The sequence below is a fragment of the Symphalangus syndactylus genome, chromosome 8 (assembly GCF_028878055.3).
Source record: "Symphalangus syndactylus isolate Jambi chromosome 8, NHGRI_mSymSyn1-v2.1_pri, whole genome shotgun sequence".
NCBI lineage: Eukaryota > Metazoa > Chordata > Mammalia > Primates > Hylobatidae > Symphalangus > Symphalangus syndactylus.
The window spans coordinates 142,227,656-142,242,006 of record NC_072430.2 but is presented as its reverse complement, the minus strand read 5'-3'; the positions used below and the strand labels follow the sequence as shown (position 1 = coordinate 142,242,006).

Below are 14,351 nucleotides of genomic sequence, written 5' to 3'. Positions count from 1 at the left end.
TGCCACTGCATTCCAGCCTGGGCGACCAAGCGAGACTGTCCCAATAAAAAAAAGAAAGAAAGTAAGTTAGTTCTTTGAATGTTCTTTTCTGTCTGGAAATTACCAGGCAGAGAACAGAAAAGTTTGATAGAATGAAGACAAGGACTTCTGTCCTAAGAGGCAGCTTTGGTAAAAAGAAATCCTTCAGCCCCGATACTGAGGTATGAGACAGCAGGGCTGCAAAGAAAAGCTGACAACAGCAACAAAAGCAGCAGCAGCAGCCGTGGCAGCCACAGCTATATCTTGCACATTTACTACCTGCCAGCCCCTGCCTGCAGCATTGTACACAGTGGTGACATCAGTACCAGTTCCGAGTCAGCAGGCCTGGGTCTGAACTGGCTCCACTGCTGACTAGCTGTGAGGGCTTGGAAAGTCCCTTAACTTTCTGAGCCTCAGTTTCCTCTTTATCAGCAAAACTGAGAGAAAATGATCCACTCCCTATGAGGTTACAGCAAGGGTTAGAGAAGACCTTCACATAAAACACCAGGTGGGCGCAGGAGGGGTTTGGTAAATATTAGCTACTTTCACTACTTAGTGTCTTCTTTGACAGCTACTGACCTAAGAGTATAAATCCGGTTCAGAGAAGTTTAGAAGCACAATGAGAAGACAAGCATGCTAAGGCACCCACCTAGCAGAAAAGCAGGAAAAACTGGGGAAACTTCAGAGGAGGGGGACAGAGGTTCCCAACCCACACAGAAAGCCCACTCCTTTCCCTAGGAAAATCACACAGCCACTTGCCACATGCAGTAAAAAAGACAGAAGGATCACACGTCGTGTTGCTTTGATCATCTTCATTACACAAACATATAAATGAAACATTTTGGTTAAAATTAAGAGTAAATCTTCATTATAGTGATTTAATATAAATTACTTATCTACTACAAAGTAGTTATACTTTAGATTCAAGGGAAAACTACTTACCTAGTTTTAAAGTTGTAAAGCTACAATCCCAAAGAGAAACCACTGGAAACACTGGCCCTTTCCAAAATGAATGAATGAGTCTCGGAATATGTATCATTTCCGTTGCTGTGTGTGTGTGTGTGTGTGTGTGTGTGTGTGTGTGTTTTGGTTTATTGTTTTGGAATCTGGCCTGGGGCAAGGGGATTATACTAGTGGTCTATAATCAAATACCTGGCAATTTTGAATGATTAAATCTTGCATGTAGTCAAAATATTTAATTTGGGAGAAAGAAACAAATTTACTTAATTTTATCTAGGTAGTCTGAATAATGAAAGTTCTAGTAGTCCATTCCATGAAAACAAGCTTATTTAAAAAAAAAAATTGGGGCGGCCTCCAGTAAAAACAGTAAGGTAATAAAAATCCTCTTCTCCTGTCCCATGTTTAACATGTAGTGAGATGTAATGGACTTACTGATTGGCGAAGAGGTTGGTAATCTAAACATTATGGCCTCTGGGGCTTTGAGATCACTCCTTTAAATATGAGCAGATATTCTGGAAGTACTGGCATATGAGTAACCAGTCATAAACAATTCCTTTGCTGAGTCACACAGCCTGATTTTTCGGGGATAAGAAGTTCCTCTTGGACATTGCCTTTTGAGGAGCAAACACGCTGCACCAACATTTAGTCTCACAATTCTGTAGGGATTGGATAAGAATCTCACTCTAATCAGGTAACTCTCCAATCAACTTCGCTGAGACACCGTTTTGCAGCTATAAATAACTTGATTTCCTGTGCTCAGCATAAGTGGCAGTTGAGACTGCAGGGTTTTTTGAAATTTGCTAAGGAGGCTTCCGCTGTGTGATATTAGTTCAGGCTGAACAGAAACTGACTCTTAAAGAAAAAGGGAAATTTAGTCTCCATCTTTGCCCCAGTAGGACACTCTCAATACTACTAGAAAAGATCTACCTTACTATATTTATGTCTTACCTGCCCGGGGAAATGACATGCCTAAAACACACCATATGATTCCATGCTCCACCATCTCAGACTGAGCTAGAGCAGGGCCAGCCCGCCTCGTGCCAACTTCATCCCCATATTGGTCAAGACTCCACTCTCCCAGACCTGGGGACCCTGGCCCAGGTACCTATAATGAGATGGGACTTGGGAGACTGTGTGTCCACACTCTCCCCTAACAGCCCTTTCTTGGGACAGTGCTGGTCATTGAGAAGGGCTGAATGCTAATCAGTATGTGGAAAGAGAGCGGGGTGACACAAGCCATCGCAAACACAGGGAAGTTACAAAAGCTGAAGAAATGCACAGTGTCTCCACTGTCCACATCGGACACTCTCCTACAGCTCTAGGGCCGGTGCCCACTTGCTGAAGAGGCCCAGGCTCCTACTCAGATCCTGCTTTTGTCTTCTAGTTGAGGTGGAGCTTGCCAAATCTACTTCCTCTGACCAACCCGGCTCCCCCCTGCATGGGTGTGGCCCCCCAGTCCCTCCTTTCCACAGGAGACCCATCCCTGAACCCACGGACACAATGCAGAACAAGAACTGGCACAAACCAGTGTGAAACACCCACGACCACTTTCCCGCGGGTATACCCAGCCCATGGCCCAGGGCAGCCGCTGGGTGACGCCCTACCCCCCACCCACGATGACCCCCAATTCCCATCACCACTCAGCACATTTCCTTCCCTACCTGAACATTAGCCTCTTAACTGGAACTGCATTTTGCTTTTGTTCACCATGTCTCACTCTGATAAAGATTTTGCTACCATTTACCAAGAAAAGCTCCTAAAGGTTCACAACTTCTCTCTGAAAACCCTTGGGACCATGTTTCAGAATTCAGCATTTTTGGACATTAGAAACGTAGTAAGATGCATACACCATATATTCTGGTACAACCCAGAGTAGCAGCCCTTAATCAAAGACATCAACAAGACTGCAGAGAAACATATGAAAATTCACACTCAGAGGGATCAGTGAAGACCAAAACTAGCCTCCCATTGGACAGGGCAAGTCTCACTGCCAAAATTCTGCCACAAACTTATAAAAACAAAACAAAACACAAACCTTCCGGTCTTCAGAGCTTATTGGGTTCTGGAACTGGGGCCTGGGCTGATCACATAACTACTCAGTTGCACACAGTCCAGACTTTCCTCTCCCTTCTTCCCGGCAGCATCTCGAAGTCATCTGAACCCAGACCCGCCCAGGAGGCTCCCAGTCTTCAGTAATAGACCCTGTAGCCAGTGCCTTAGCTGCTCCAGGTGTGCCTCTACCTACTCCTCTTTTTAGCCTGTCCCTGGCTTCCTCACATTCGGTTCTCAATGTTTACTCTTCCCTTCTCCAAGGACTCTCACTCAGTCCAGCAGGCGGCTCTTCACCTCCATCCCGCTCCTGCCATCTATGGTGTCCCAGGCTGCTCTTCAGAACACCGGCACCGCTCAGCCACATTCCCACCCTTCCGAAAGAACCCTTCCCTGATGGTGATTCAAGGGTCTCTCTTCCCAGGCCCCTAGGAACTAATTAGTTGAAGGGGTAAAAACCAGCTCCAGAGGGCTGGCCTACTGCCAGAGTTTTAAACGCGGTCACAGAAAAACCACACTAAAATGGACATTTAAAAAACAGCAACCATCTGACAAGCAAAGAACTGGCTTTTCAGTATGCGTTCATCAGACTCTATTTCTACACCTCTCTCTGGCATTTCCTAATAAGCTCTCCCAAGGTCAAGGCAGTCTGATTCATCTTAAATCTTACACACACCCAGTAGATGATTAATTTCTACCTGATGAAAGAGTGATTGTTTGGGGCTAATACTTTTACCAAGATCCCACGAACACCTGATTAAGTGGAAAGCTAGGGTTTTATATTTCTTTTCCAAAGTGCACCCTTTCACTTTTATTCCCATTCATGTTCAACCACAAGCTGCATGAAAATGTGTATTTGCAAACCCTCTCCGCCTCATCCCCTGCCCAATTTTAATGCCAAACTACAGCAATAGCCCCACGACTGCATATTGAGCTGGACAACGGCAAAATCCTAGAGGCAGGATCCTGTCCGGGCTGGGCGGACCCGGGAGACCAGCCAAAGTGGATCTGGCGTCTGGGGTCCTCGGGGGAGGTGGTCCCCAGATGCTGAGCGGGTTGAGTGCTCCAAAGCACCCCAGCAGCTCCTCGGTGGTTCCGACAGCGGGTGAGGGCACCGGCTCTGGCCACCCGGTCCTTGATGCTGTATTTTGTAAAATAGCAAACTAGCAGCTCCCTGTGACTCTAGGCCGGGCGCAGACCTGGCCAGAGCCGGTCTGGAGCCCATCGCCTCGGGCGGGGAGAGACCATGTGCCTTTTCGTCCTAGGAGGTGGCTTCCCACAATAAAATGTGCTTCCTAGCGCATGAGGGACACCGCTGGCCGGGCCACTCACGGACCCGCGCCCACTGCGCCCGCTCCCACCGCGCTGGGGTCCCGCCGCAGCCCACCCCACGCCTCCCGGGCACCTGCGCCTGCTATTGACCTTGGAACGAGCTGGAAGCCCCTGAAACCCCGCCGCAGTCACGAAAGAAAGTTTCGGAAGCGCTTTCCTCTTACCAGCTTCTGCGCTTCCGGGCTCAAACAGTCGATCTCCCGGCTCTGAGCGGCCGCGGGGCTGGTCATTCTGCCGGGCTCGGCCCGCTCCACCCGGCGGGAAATGCTCGGGGACCGCGCCGGGAGCCCCTCGCGGGCCGGGCCAGGGGGCGCGCGCTCCGTCCGCAGAGACGGAGCCACTCGCTGCGAAGTGAACGCTCGCGCTTCCGGGGCCAGGAGCCAGCCCGCCGGGGAGCGGCTCGCGGCGCTGGGCTCGGGCGCGGCCGACAGGGGCGGGGCGCAGGTGGCCGCGGGCTGAGTCGGGCTCGGGGTGGAAGGGCGCCGGGGAAGCGGGACTCGGGCGCCTCCGCCCGCCCCATGGCCCGCCCCGCCCCCCACGCAGCTCCGCCTCGGAGGGTCCCTCCCGGCTACGCCCCGCCCTGTCCCCGCCCCGTCCCCGCCCCATGACTCGCCCCCACGCCCCGCCCCGCTCCCCTTGCGCCGCTTCGCCTCGGAAGGTCCCTCCCGGTCACGCCCATTTCCCCGCCCCCACCGGCTCCGCCCCACCAAGGCCCCGCCCCGTGGCCTGCCCCGCCCCTTCGCCCTCGCGTTACGCGAGCCCCGCACCGCCCCCCGCCCTCCGCCTCCGAGGGATCCTCCTGGTCCCTCCCCGCCGCTCCCGGGCTGTCCATCACCACCCGTCCGGCCCCCGCCGGAAAGAGGACCTGGAGGAAAAGACCCCTCAGGCTCCGGCCGCGGCTCCACCCGCAGGGGCTGTGGGAAGCGGGCGCTCCGGGGAGGATGCCGCGCCCAGTAGGGGTCGACCCGAAGAAGGGGTCCCCTCCGGGGGCGGGGCCTGCCCGGGGCGGGGCAAGGGCTGCGTTCCCGGCTCTCCGACATCCATCACCCTCAAGCCCGGCTGAGCTTCCTGGACGCGGAAGCCTAGGCCCCAGGCCCGCTGCACCTGCCGGCCGGGCACCCCGCTAACGCGGCATCCCGAGAAGGGCCGACTTCCAGGACGACGCAGCTGCGTGCACACAGCCCCCCTCGGCCCGGTGCGGCGGCCCGCAGGGGAGAACGAGCTTGCAGGGTGCGGGTGCGAGCCGCTGGGGCCGATCTGGCGTCGCAGAGCCCGAGGTCCGCACCATCCAGGCTGCGGCCGCGAGGACCCTGCCAGGCGCGGGTCTCCTCCGGCAGGGCTCCAGCCCGCGCCTCCTCCAGGCACAGGGCGCCCTCGTAACTCCCAATGAAAGTCCTGCGGGAAACGGTTCCCGACTTTGCCAGGCTGGGGGCAGAAGCGACGGGATGACGCGGATTGTAATCGGAAGGTCAGCCTGTCCTGGCCACGCTAGGAAATGTAAAATTTAAAGCACATTTACATTTTAGGGCCCTCCAGTTCCCAATTCCCTTTTCTCTACACGCTGACCCAACTTGGTAACGTAAGCGCGCGCCTGTGAGCACTCACCTTCCCGCCGTGACCTGGGCCCAGGGCTTCAGGGCAGGAGTTGTCAGGAGGGTGTGCCGCAGGGAAAATGGGTGCTGAAGAGCCGGAGGACGACTTGGGAGGGATCGGGGCGAAGGAAAAGAGGGGCCGAGCAAAGGCCTAGAGAACCGCTGGAGAAGAAACGTTGAACTTAAGATGAACAGAGGCCAAGCTGTCTTTGATTGACAGCATCTCAGGCTCACAAAAGCAACTTTCAAAGATAATGAAACGCCTACCTTTTAATAGCTTGTTTTCTCCCTGTAACACTTACTTAAATGTTGTTGTAACAATTCCTTCTTTTTTTTTTTTTTTTTTTTTTTGAGATGGAGTCTCGCTCTGTCGCCCAGGCTGGAGTGCAATGGCACGATCTTGGCTCACTGCGACCTCTGCCTCCCGGGTTCCAGCGATTCTCCTGCCTCAACCTCCCGAGTAGCTGGGATTACAGGCACCTGCCACCATGCCCGGCTCATTTTTGTATTTTAAGTAGAGACGGGGTTTCACCATGTTAGCCAGGCTGGTTTTGAACTCCTGACCTCAAATGATCTGCCTGCCTTGGCCTCCGAAAGTGCTGGGATTACAGGTGTGAGCCACCACGCCTGGCCTATCACAATTCTTGATTGTATAAAGTGTAATTATTTGGAGAAGATAATTTTAAATGTTCTCTGGGAATTTATTGTAGAAAGCAGTTAGACTTTTACCAGTGGTCACAACTTCACTGATGAGAATGATAACCCATTAATAAAACAGCCCTCTTTTTCTGAGACTTGAGTTTGAATATTCTGATCTAGATAGGCAGATTCTAAAGCTACTCAACACCCCGGACCCTGTGACCACATCTCCCAGAGCATGGTACTGAGACTGGTTTCATTCCCTTGGCCTGTCCCTGAAGCAATGCTTGAAGACACCTGTAATTGCCACAAGACGCATTTTCCTAACCCCCAGGCTGCCAGTCAGTTGCTAGTTACCAGCTTCTGAAAACCATACAGGGAAGGGATTAAGAAGTGGCCTCTGGAATTAAGCCACCTCGTTCAGTTCCTGGCCCTGCCACTCACTAAGGGATATTGAGCAAGTTACTTAGCTTCTGTGCCTGGAGTCTTACCCAAAACATGCCGGTGATAATGACAGTGCCCACTGTGAGGGTGAGGACCAAAGGCTCTAATACGGGGATCCCGCTGGGCACAGTCAGGGTGAGCTGCCCTGCTAGCCTGGTGCCTAGTATCCTGGGAGTCCAGTAAAAGCAAACCAGCACCTGCCTTGCTGCCTCTGGAGTCCCCTCTTTTCCAGATAGAGTCCCCTTGGTAGGTGCCCTGACTCAAGGTGCCCAGGCCTCCTCCTCCTCCTCCTCCATAGCAGGAAGGAAGCTGGGCACCAGACCAAGAACTGGGATGGGCCAGGCAGCGAGACTGTGGGCAGCCCAGGGAAGAGAACAAACCCACTGCCCGCCACAACAGCTGTGGGAAGGGGCTGCTGCAGGGGATGTAGGTAGCAGGGAGGGAACCATGCCAGGACACTCACGGAGTAAGAAGCAGTGAGCTGATGAGTCTTAGTCCCAGGAACAAATGAACATTACCAGCAATGAAATAATGGCTGGTTTCTGATTCCGCTAAGTAGTAGCATATTAAAGAAAACTGCCATCCTGACACCCTTCTAGATGAGAGGATGCTACATTCTGACTTGGATTTCAGCCCAGCCAGTCCTGTGAGGTGGAAGTCTCAGAACCATCCCCAGCTCAAGAGCAAAGTCTATACTGTAAGTTGAATGCTAATACATCTTTCTTGGTGTTTTTAGATCCCAGAGCCCCAGGAATAAAATGCAGAGGGTCCACAGTTGCCTCCCAGTTTTATTAGGATGGTGCAAAAGTAATTGCAGTTTTTGCATTAAAATTAACGGCGAAAAATGCAATACTTTTACACCAACCTAAATAATACAGGTAACTTTAATATCCCCTTCTTGAAGCCCCCTTCTGCAGTAGTCCCCTCTCCCACCTCCAGTGTTTTTTTTTTTTTTTTTCAACGTAGAGCAAGGTCAATTGTGAGGGTGGTGAATGGGTGACTGGAACCCATAAACTTGACTCTGGGAAGGCCGGGTCAGAAGTCAGGGTGTGGGTGTGGCTCTGAAAGGTGGCATTTTATCGAAACATGGAGGTACTCAAAATGTTCATTCCAGTGCTCACAGCTCTAAAGATGGCTTGGTAGAGTAACGTTGAATCCTTCACCTCGAAGACAAAACTAAAACCCCGAGGGCACCTTGGAAAGGTCGGAGCAGGGGGGTGGGGGGTTTCCTCGGAAGAGGGTGCATCTGGGACCGGGCACAGTGACCCACACCTGTAATCCCAGCATTTGGGGAGGCCGAGGAGGGTGGATCACCTGAGCCCAGGAGTTCAAGACCAGCCTGGCCAACATGACAAAACCCCGTCTCTACTAAAAATACAAAAATTAGCTGGGTGTGGTGGTGCACATCTGTAATCTCAGCTATTTGGGAGGCAGAGGCATGAGAATCACTTAAACCCGGGAGGTGGAGGTTTCAGTAAGCTGAGATCATGCCACTGAGCTTTACTAGCCTGGACAACAGAGTGAGACTCTGTCTCAAAAAAAAAAAAAGGGGGTCCATCTGGACCATACCAGCATGGGGCCCAGGGTCTTAACTAAAGAGCTGTGAGGTCAGTGACCAGGGCTTGACTTCCTCCTTCTTTTAGTAGGGATGATCCAGGGACAGCCCCTTCTAACAAGTACCTTGGAATTTATGGCCCCTTCCAAACTGCAGTTAATGGCCTGTAGACACACAGAACTGACCTTCTGACATCACTGGTTAAGCCCAGAATCTCTGCACTGAGAGGGTACTTTGGGTTTTGTGACAGGTCTGACTGCCTCAGAGGGCATCCTTAAAAGTTGCCAGGCCTGTGATATAACTTTGTCTTCCTCTGTGCCCTCTCAATGAAAATTGCATGTCTGAAATCTAAAAATCCATTCTCAGAAGTATAGGAGACTCCTGAGAAAAGAACAAAAGGCCAATGGCATGGTCTAATTTTGTTCTAGGAACATCAGAATCATAGCTAACCAGAAAATGCCAGAACAGTTAGCCAATTTGGGGCCACACCCAAACATGGTTTACTTTGTCTCCATGGTATTGGTCTGTTGCACGGTTCACTAGCTGTGCCTCCCGCTGTGGTTTGGGGCTACAGAGACAAACCCTTACAGGGATGACAACACAAGGCTGAGGGCAGACGGGGAGGACACAGTGGCTCTCAGCCTCCCCATTAGTCACATAACTAACATGAAGTCATTTTTCTAAATCAGAGCCCTGACGTCTGTTTTTCATGAACGTGAATCACTAGCCATACTCATGACAGCAGAGTAAATGTCAGTAAATTACTTCTACAAACCATGAGCTTACATTCATGTTATTGCTTTATTTGGATCCCCTCCTTTTTTTTTTTTTTTTTTTTTTTTTGAGATGAAGTCTCGCTCTGTCACCCAGGCTGCAGTGCATTGGCATGATCTTGGCTTACTGCAACCTCCGCCTCCCAGGCTCAAGCAATTCTCCTGCCTCAGCCTCCCGAGTAGCTGAGATTACGGGTGTGTGCCACCACGCCCAGCTAATTTTGTGTTTTTAGTAGAGACGGGGTTTCACCATGTTGGCCAGGCTGGTCTCGAACTCCTGATCTCAAGTGATCCACCCGCCTCACCCTCCCAAAGTGCTGGGATTACAGGTGTGAGCCACCACACCTGGCCTATTTGGATCCCTTTGACTAATATCTAAAAACACATCTATTGTATGTGTGGCTTATGAAATGATCACTTGAAATTTACACAGCACCTTTCAGTTTACAACAGACTTTATCCACACACTGAGGCTCATGGAGGTTATAGAACTTGTCCACAGATGCATGTTGGAAGAGTGAAGCTAGGTTTTCAACCCAGGTCCCCTCAGCCCTTAGCACATGATGATGGAATACACCAGTGGCATGCCGCCTGACGCAGAGCTGCTCCCTTCCTCTCAGCCATCCAGGGGCCTCACTCGGAGCAGGCAGTCATCACATGGACTCAACAAATGCCCTTAGCTGTCTTCCTGGTGGACCAGTGACCACACCTCCCACTCCAGGGGCACTGGCAAAGCAGGGCACACACCCAGGTCAATGCCAGGAGCTGGATCTCCCAGTAAGACTAGGGGCATTGTAGGAGCATCAAGCAGGGGAGCCAGACCCTGCCTGCTGTCTGCAAAGAAGGTGGTACCCCATGGCCAGCTGGTCCAGCTCAGGCACAAAGTATACTTGGCCCTCAGGCCAGCGTCCTGACTGCCTCCGGTGGACAGAAGAGCAAGAGCGTCTGGAAAGCAACAGTGAGCTTGTCTCCAGCATCCACAACAGCTCCAGTGCCAGGCTTACATAAGGCAGCATGCTGCCTTCCCACAAGCTGCCCTGTGACCTGGGTACTGAACCTCTCCCACCACCTCCCTCAGCCCCCACCCCCAGGTTATGAATGGGCTCTCCCGATTAAAAGCATGTTCTCACTGCTTGGAACATGGTAGGTGCCTTATAAATGATGGGTGGGTAGATGGATAGATGAATGAATGGTTTTCCTAACAAAATGGAGGACTTTGATAAGTTGTCATTAATTCTCATTGATCTTCAGTATTTTATACTTTTGTAGCAATCGGGAATAGAAACTCTTTTAAAAATGACATGTCTTTAGGATATTTTTTTTCAAAACTACCTAGCACCCAGCAATTCATCACACTTATTTTTCATCTAATATGGTTTTTATTGTTTTTGCTTTTTAAATCCCTTTAGATTTTCTAAGGAAGGTGATGGGTTTGATTATTGGTTGAACTGAATTTGAATTGGAGTCAGAAAGCCTCAGTGGAGGAGTCTAACAGGCACCTCAGCACACACTACTGATTAGTTAAAGGTGATGATAAAATCAGGCAGCATGCATAGAACAGAAAGGAGCCTGAAGGAAGGAACCTTGGGACACCTACATGGGAAGGATAAGAGGTGTGTAAGAACAAGTCAAGACAGAGCAGGGGTAGTTAGAGAGTCAGAAAATAGAGACGTCTCCTGGAAGCCACAGAGTGAAGAGAGCAAGATCAGGAAAGACTTTAATTTGCAACTAGGAAAACACTGGTCATTACATTCTGCCATTAAAATTTGGCAATTAAACATTTTCTGTGATTTGTGCATGTGTAATAAATGGTAGACGGCAGCCTTGAAGGAAGGTGGGACCGAGGAAAACGCTTTGCGTGGGGGAGATTTATTCATGGTTTGTCGGTTTTTAAGGATGGAAGAGACGTGAGCCTGTCTGGAGGCTGAAAGGACAGTGGGAAAAGATGGAGTGGGTGGGGCGAGGCCTGAGAGGCTGCCCACCAAAGGCTGGGTGTGGGGAGCGGGGAGGGGAGCTGCAGGCACTGGCGCCTTGTACTGACTCAGGATTTGATCCGATTGTGAGCTCCATAGGAATGAGGACACCAAAGTGGCTAGGAGAGGGCAGATAACTAGAAGCAGAGGTTCCTGTGCAGGAAGAGTGGATGGCAGAGTTGAGAGAGGATAAGGAGCAGGAGGACCTGATATTGAAGGACCTGCCTCAGAGCTGTATGTGTCCCAGTCAAGGTGCACTGTACCTGAGCTCAGAGCCCTTCCATGGCGTTACATTATGCCATTAAATGTTGCTTTGGGATACACACTGAGGCATACTTAAAATAATTTCTAATGTATTTTACTCTGGAATTAAGCTCATCTCAAAAAGTGTCTAGGAATAAGTCTATAGCAATCTTAAATGTATCTGCTTTCCCAGTGTGTTCCACAGAATTGATGCTTTTTAAGTCCATACCACAGTGACCACAGAAACCTCCTCTATACACAATAGCCAAGGAAATGGCCATAAACACCTCCAGTAGAGCATCTCGAAGAAAACCACTTCTGATTTTTGGGGTTTTTTTGTGGGGGGGGGTGGTGGGGAGACAAGGTCTCACACTGTCGCCCAGGTTGGAGTGCAATGGCACAATCTTGGCTCACTACATACAAACTTGGCTCACTGCAACCTTGTCTCAAGCAATCCTCCCAACTCAGCCTCCCAAGTAGCTAGGCCTGCAGGTGTGCACCACCATGCCTGGCTAATTTTTTTTTTTTTTTTTTTTTTCCAGAGACAGGGTTTCAGCATGTTGCCCAGGCTGATCTTGAACTCCTGGGCTCAAGCAATCCACTGACCGTGGCCTTCCAAAGTGTTGGAATTACAGGTGTGAGCCACCGCACCAGGCCCAATTTTGTTTTTCATGAAGACAATGCACTGTAAATATCTACCAATTACCTTCTAAAAACACGACAGCTAAAATCCATTATGTATTTCTCAGTCTTATAGGTGCAAACTCTGAAAAGTCCTCCTAAGGCAGCTCTGCTGTGAAGAAAAAAAAATCTATACATGCTCTCAGAATAGTTCATTTAAAATGTTCAAAATAGATACTGACATGGGAAAATAAGCTTTATCCTTAACAACTGCATTCACCAGCTAACAGTATACCCCACTAAGAAGAAATAAATCAAATGCTTCAATATATACTTAGGAATAGAAAATGGCAATTTGTTTTTTTAAGATACTCTTGCTCTGTAGCCTAGGCTGGCATGCAGTGGTGTGATCTTGGCTCACTGCAGCCTCCACCTCCTGGATTCAAGTGATTCTCCTGCTTCAGCCCCCCAAGTAGCTGGGACTACAGGTGTGCCCAACTAATTTTTTTGTATTTTTAATAGAGATGGGGTTTCACCATGTTGGCCAGGCTGGTCTCGAATTCCTGGCTTCAAGCGATCCACCTGCCTCGGCCTCCCAAAGTGCTGGGATTACAGGTGTGAGCCACCACGCTTGGCCAAAAAAAATGGCAATTTCAGTACAAAATAAAAGCAATATTTTTTTTCAGAGATTCCCTCATTTATTTGGCTTTGCCTCAGTAATCCTGCCTATGAGTTTAACATTCTAGAAAAGACAGAATGTTCCTGACAGTCAGAGCCATGAAATAAATCTTTATGCTACTAGCTGAAAACTTCAGAATCCACCACGCTACAAATGTCGTTGATAAATGTCATTCACAAAAAAAAGAAGTGTGGGGAGAATAGGACTTCATAATCTGAATTTAAACAGTACCCATAGCATACAGAGAAGTTTAAGGTACTCAAGATGTATTCAAAGGCTTAAAAGTAAAGCACTGCCACTAAGCAACTTGGCTTGCAGACTGCCTGACTGAAGGGCAGACACGAACATCAGGAACGGTGAGCATCCTTCCAGCTGAAGGTACAGAAATCCTAAAACAGCATCCCCAAAATGATCTTTCCAAGAAAACGAATTTCCATAAAGGAAAATAAAGGCTAAAGCACACTAAAAACATAGACCCACACTCTAATAGAAGGCTTTGCCCTTTCGCACTTTGGCCCTTGAGATATAGCTCAAAGAAAAGTCACCAACTATTCGACCACAAAAACTGTTCTCCATGTGTACAAATTGGATATCTTTAGAGAAGACTTGGACATAGAACACACAAGGCTCACCTTTGAAGAATGAAGATCTTAGATGAACTTCAGGGGGAGTGTGAGGAACGCCAGACAGCAGCCGTTTGGAGAGACATGCTTGGCACGAGAGTGGAAATTCTGGAATAACTGGAGATCAAATAGCCACTCCTGACCACGTCACCTTTATACCCTGCACCTCACTGGGCAGCTGCCTTGGCATGATGAGGGGGCGTGGTCCCCTAAACGCACTGGAGGCTTTCCAAACGCTTCTCTCACCTGACCATCGGCTTGATTTTAGTTGCTGAGATTACACTGAAGCCCCCGCCCCTTGTCTCCACCCCGTTGGTGGCATCTGTATCAAATGTGGTGTCGGGCTTTTTGGGAAACCCTAGGATTAATAAAGAGCAGGGTCCCCTGACATTTGGGGTTGCACAGTTCCTTCTTGTGGGCAGCTGTCCTGTACATCGCAGGATGGCTAGCAGCATTCCTGGCTCCACCCACCAGATGCTGGCAGCACTCTCCACCCAAGCTGTTACAACCAAAAATGTCTCAGACATTGCCAAGTGGCCCTGGATCTAGAGGGGCCTGTATCTGCATCTGAGGTGCCCACACTGTGGAAGCACATTCACGTCTCGGCTTATACAGCTGAATGGGGCCCCAACAGTTCCACAGCAAAGCATGCACAGAAAGAATGGTCAAGATGGGAATATGTGCACACAGCATCTAACATCTGTTGCCTTCTTCTTTCATCCAGTGAGAACTTGAAGGCAGGGCTGCTTGTCCGGGACGGCAAGAAAGTCAGCGCCAGGAGCACTGAAAGACAGGAGGTGCGGGTCATTGGGTGGGAAGTGGGGAGCTGAGATTTCAGATGTGGTGTGGT

The 14,351-nt window shown here is 50.0% G+C and overlaps 1 protein-coding gene across 30 annotated transcripts in view; it reads right to left on the bottom strand.

Annotated features, from left to right (window-relative positions):
- LRRFIP1 (LRR binding FLII interacting protein 1) overlaps positions 1 to 14,351 on the bottom strand; it is a 158,573-nt gene that overhangs the window by 85,091 nt on the left and 59,131 nt on the right. For 3 of the 30 annotated variants that reach the window (XM_055291097.2, XM_055291093.2, XM_063645791.1), the window contains exon 1: positions 4,524 to 4,869. The exons of 14 other annotated variants lie outside the window; for them this stretch is intronic. In XM_055291097.2, the coding sequence (XP_055147072.1) occupies positions 4,524 to 4,589 (66 nt within the window). In that variant the 5' untranslated portion in view covers positions 4,590 to 4,869. Of the gene's footprint in view, positions 1 to 4,523; positions 4,888 to 14,351 lie in introns of those variants that run through there. 13 more of the 30 variants (XM_055291094.2, XM_055291095.2, XM_063645788.1 and 10 more) reach the window with 8 other exon arrangements.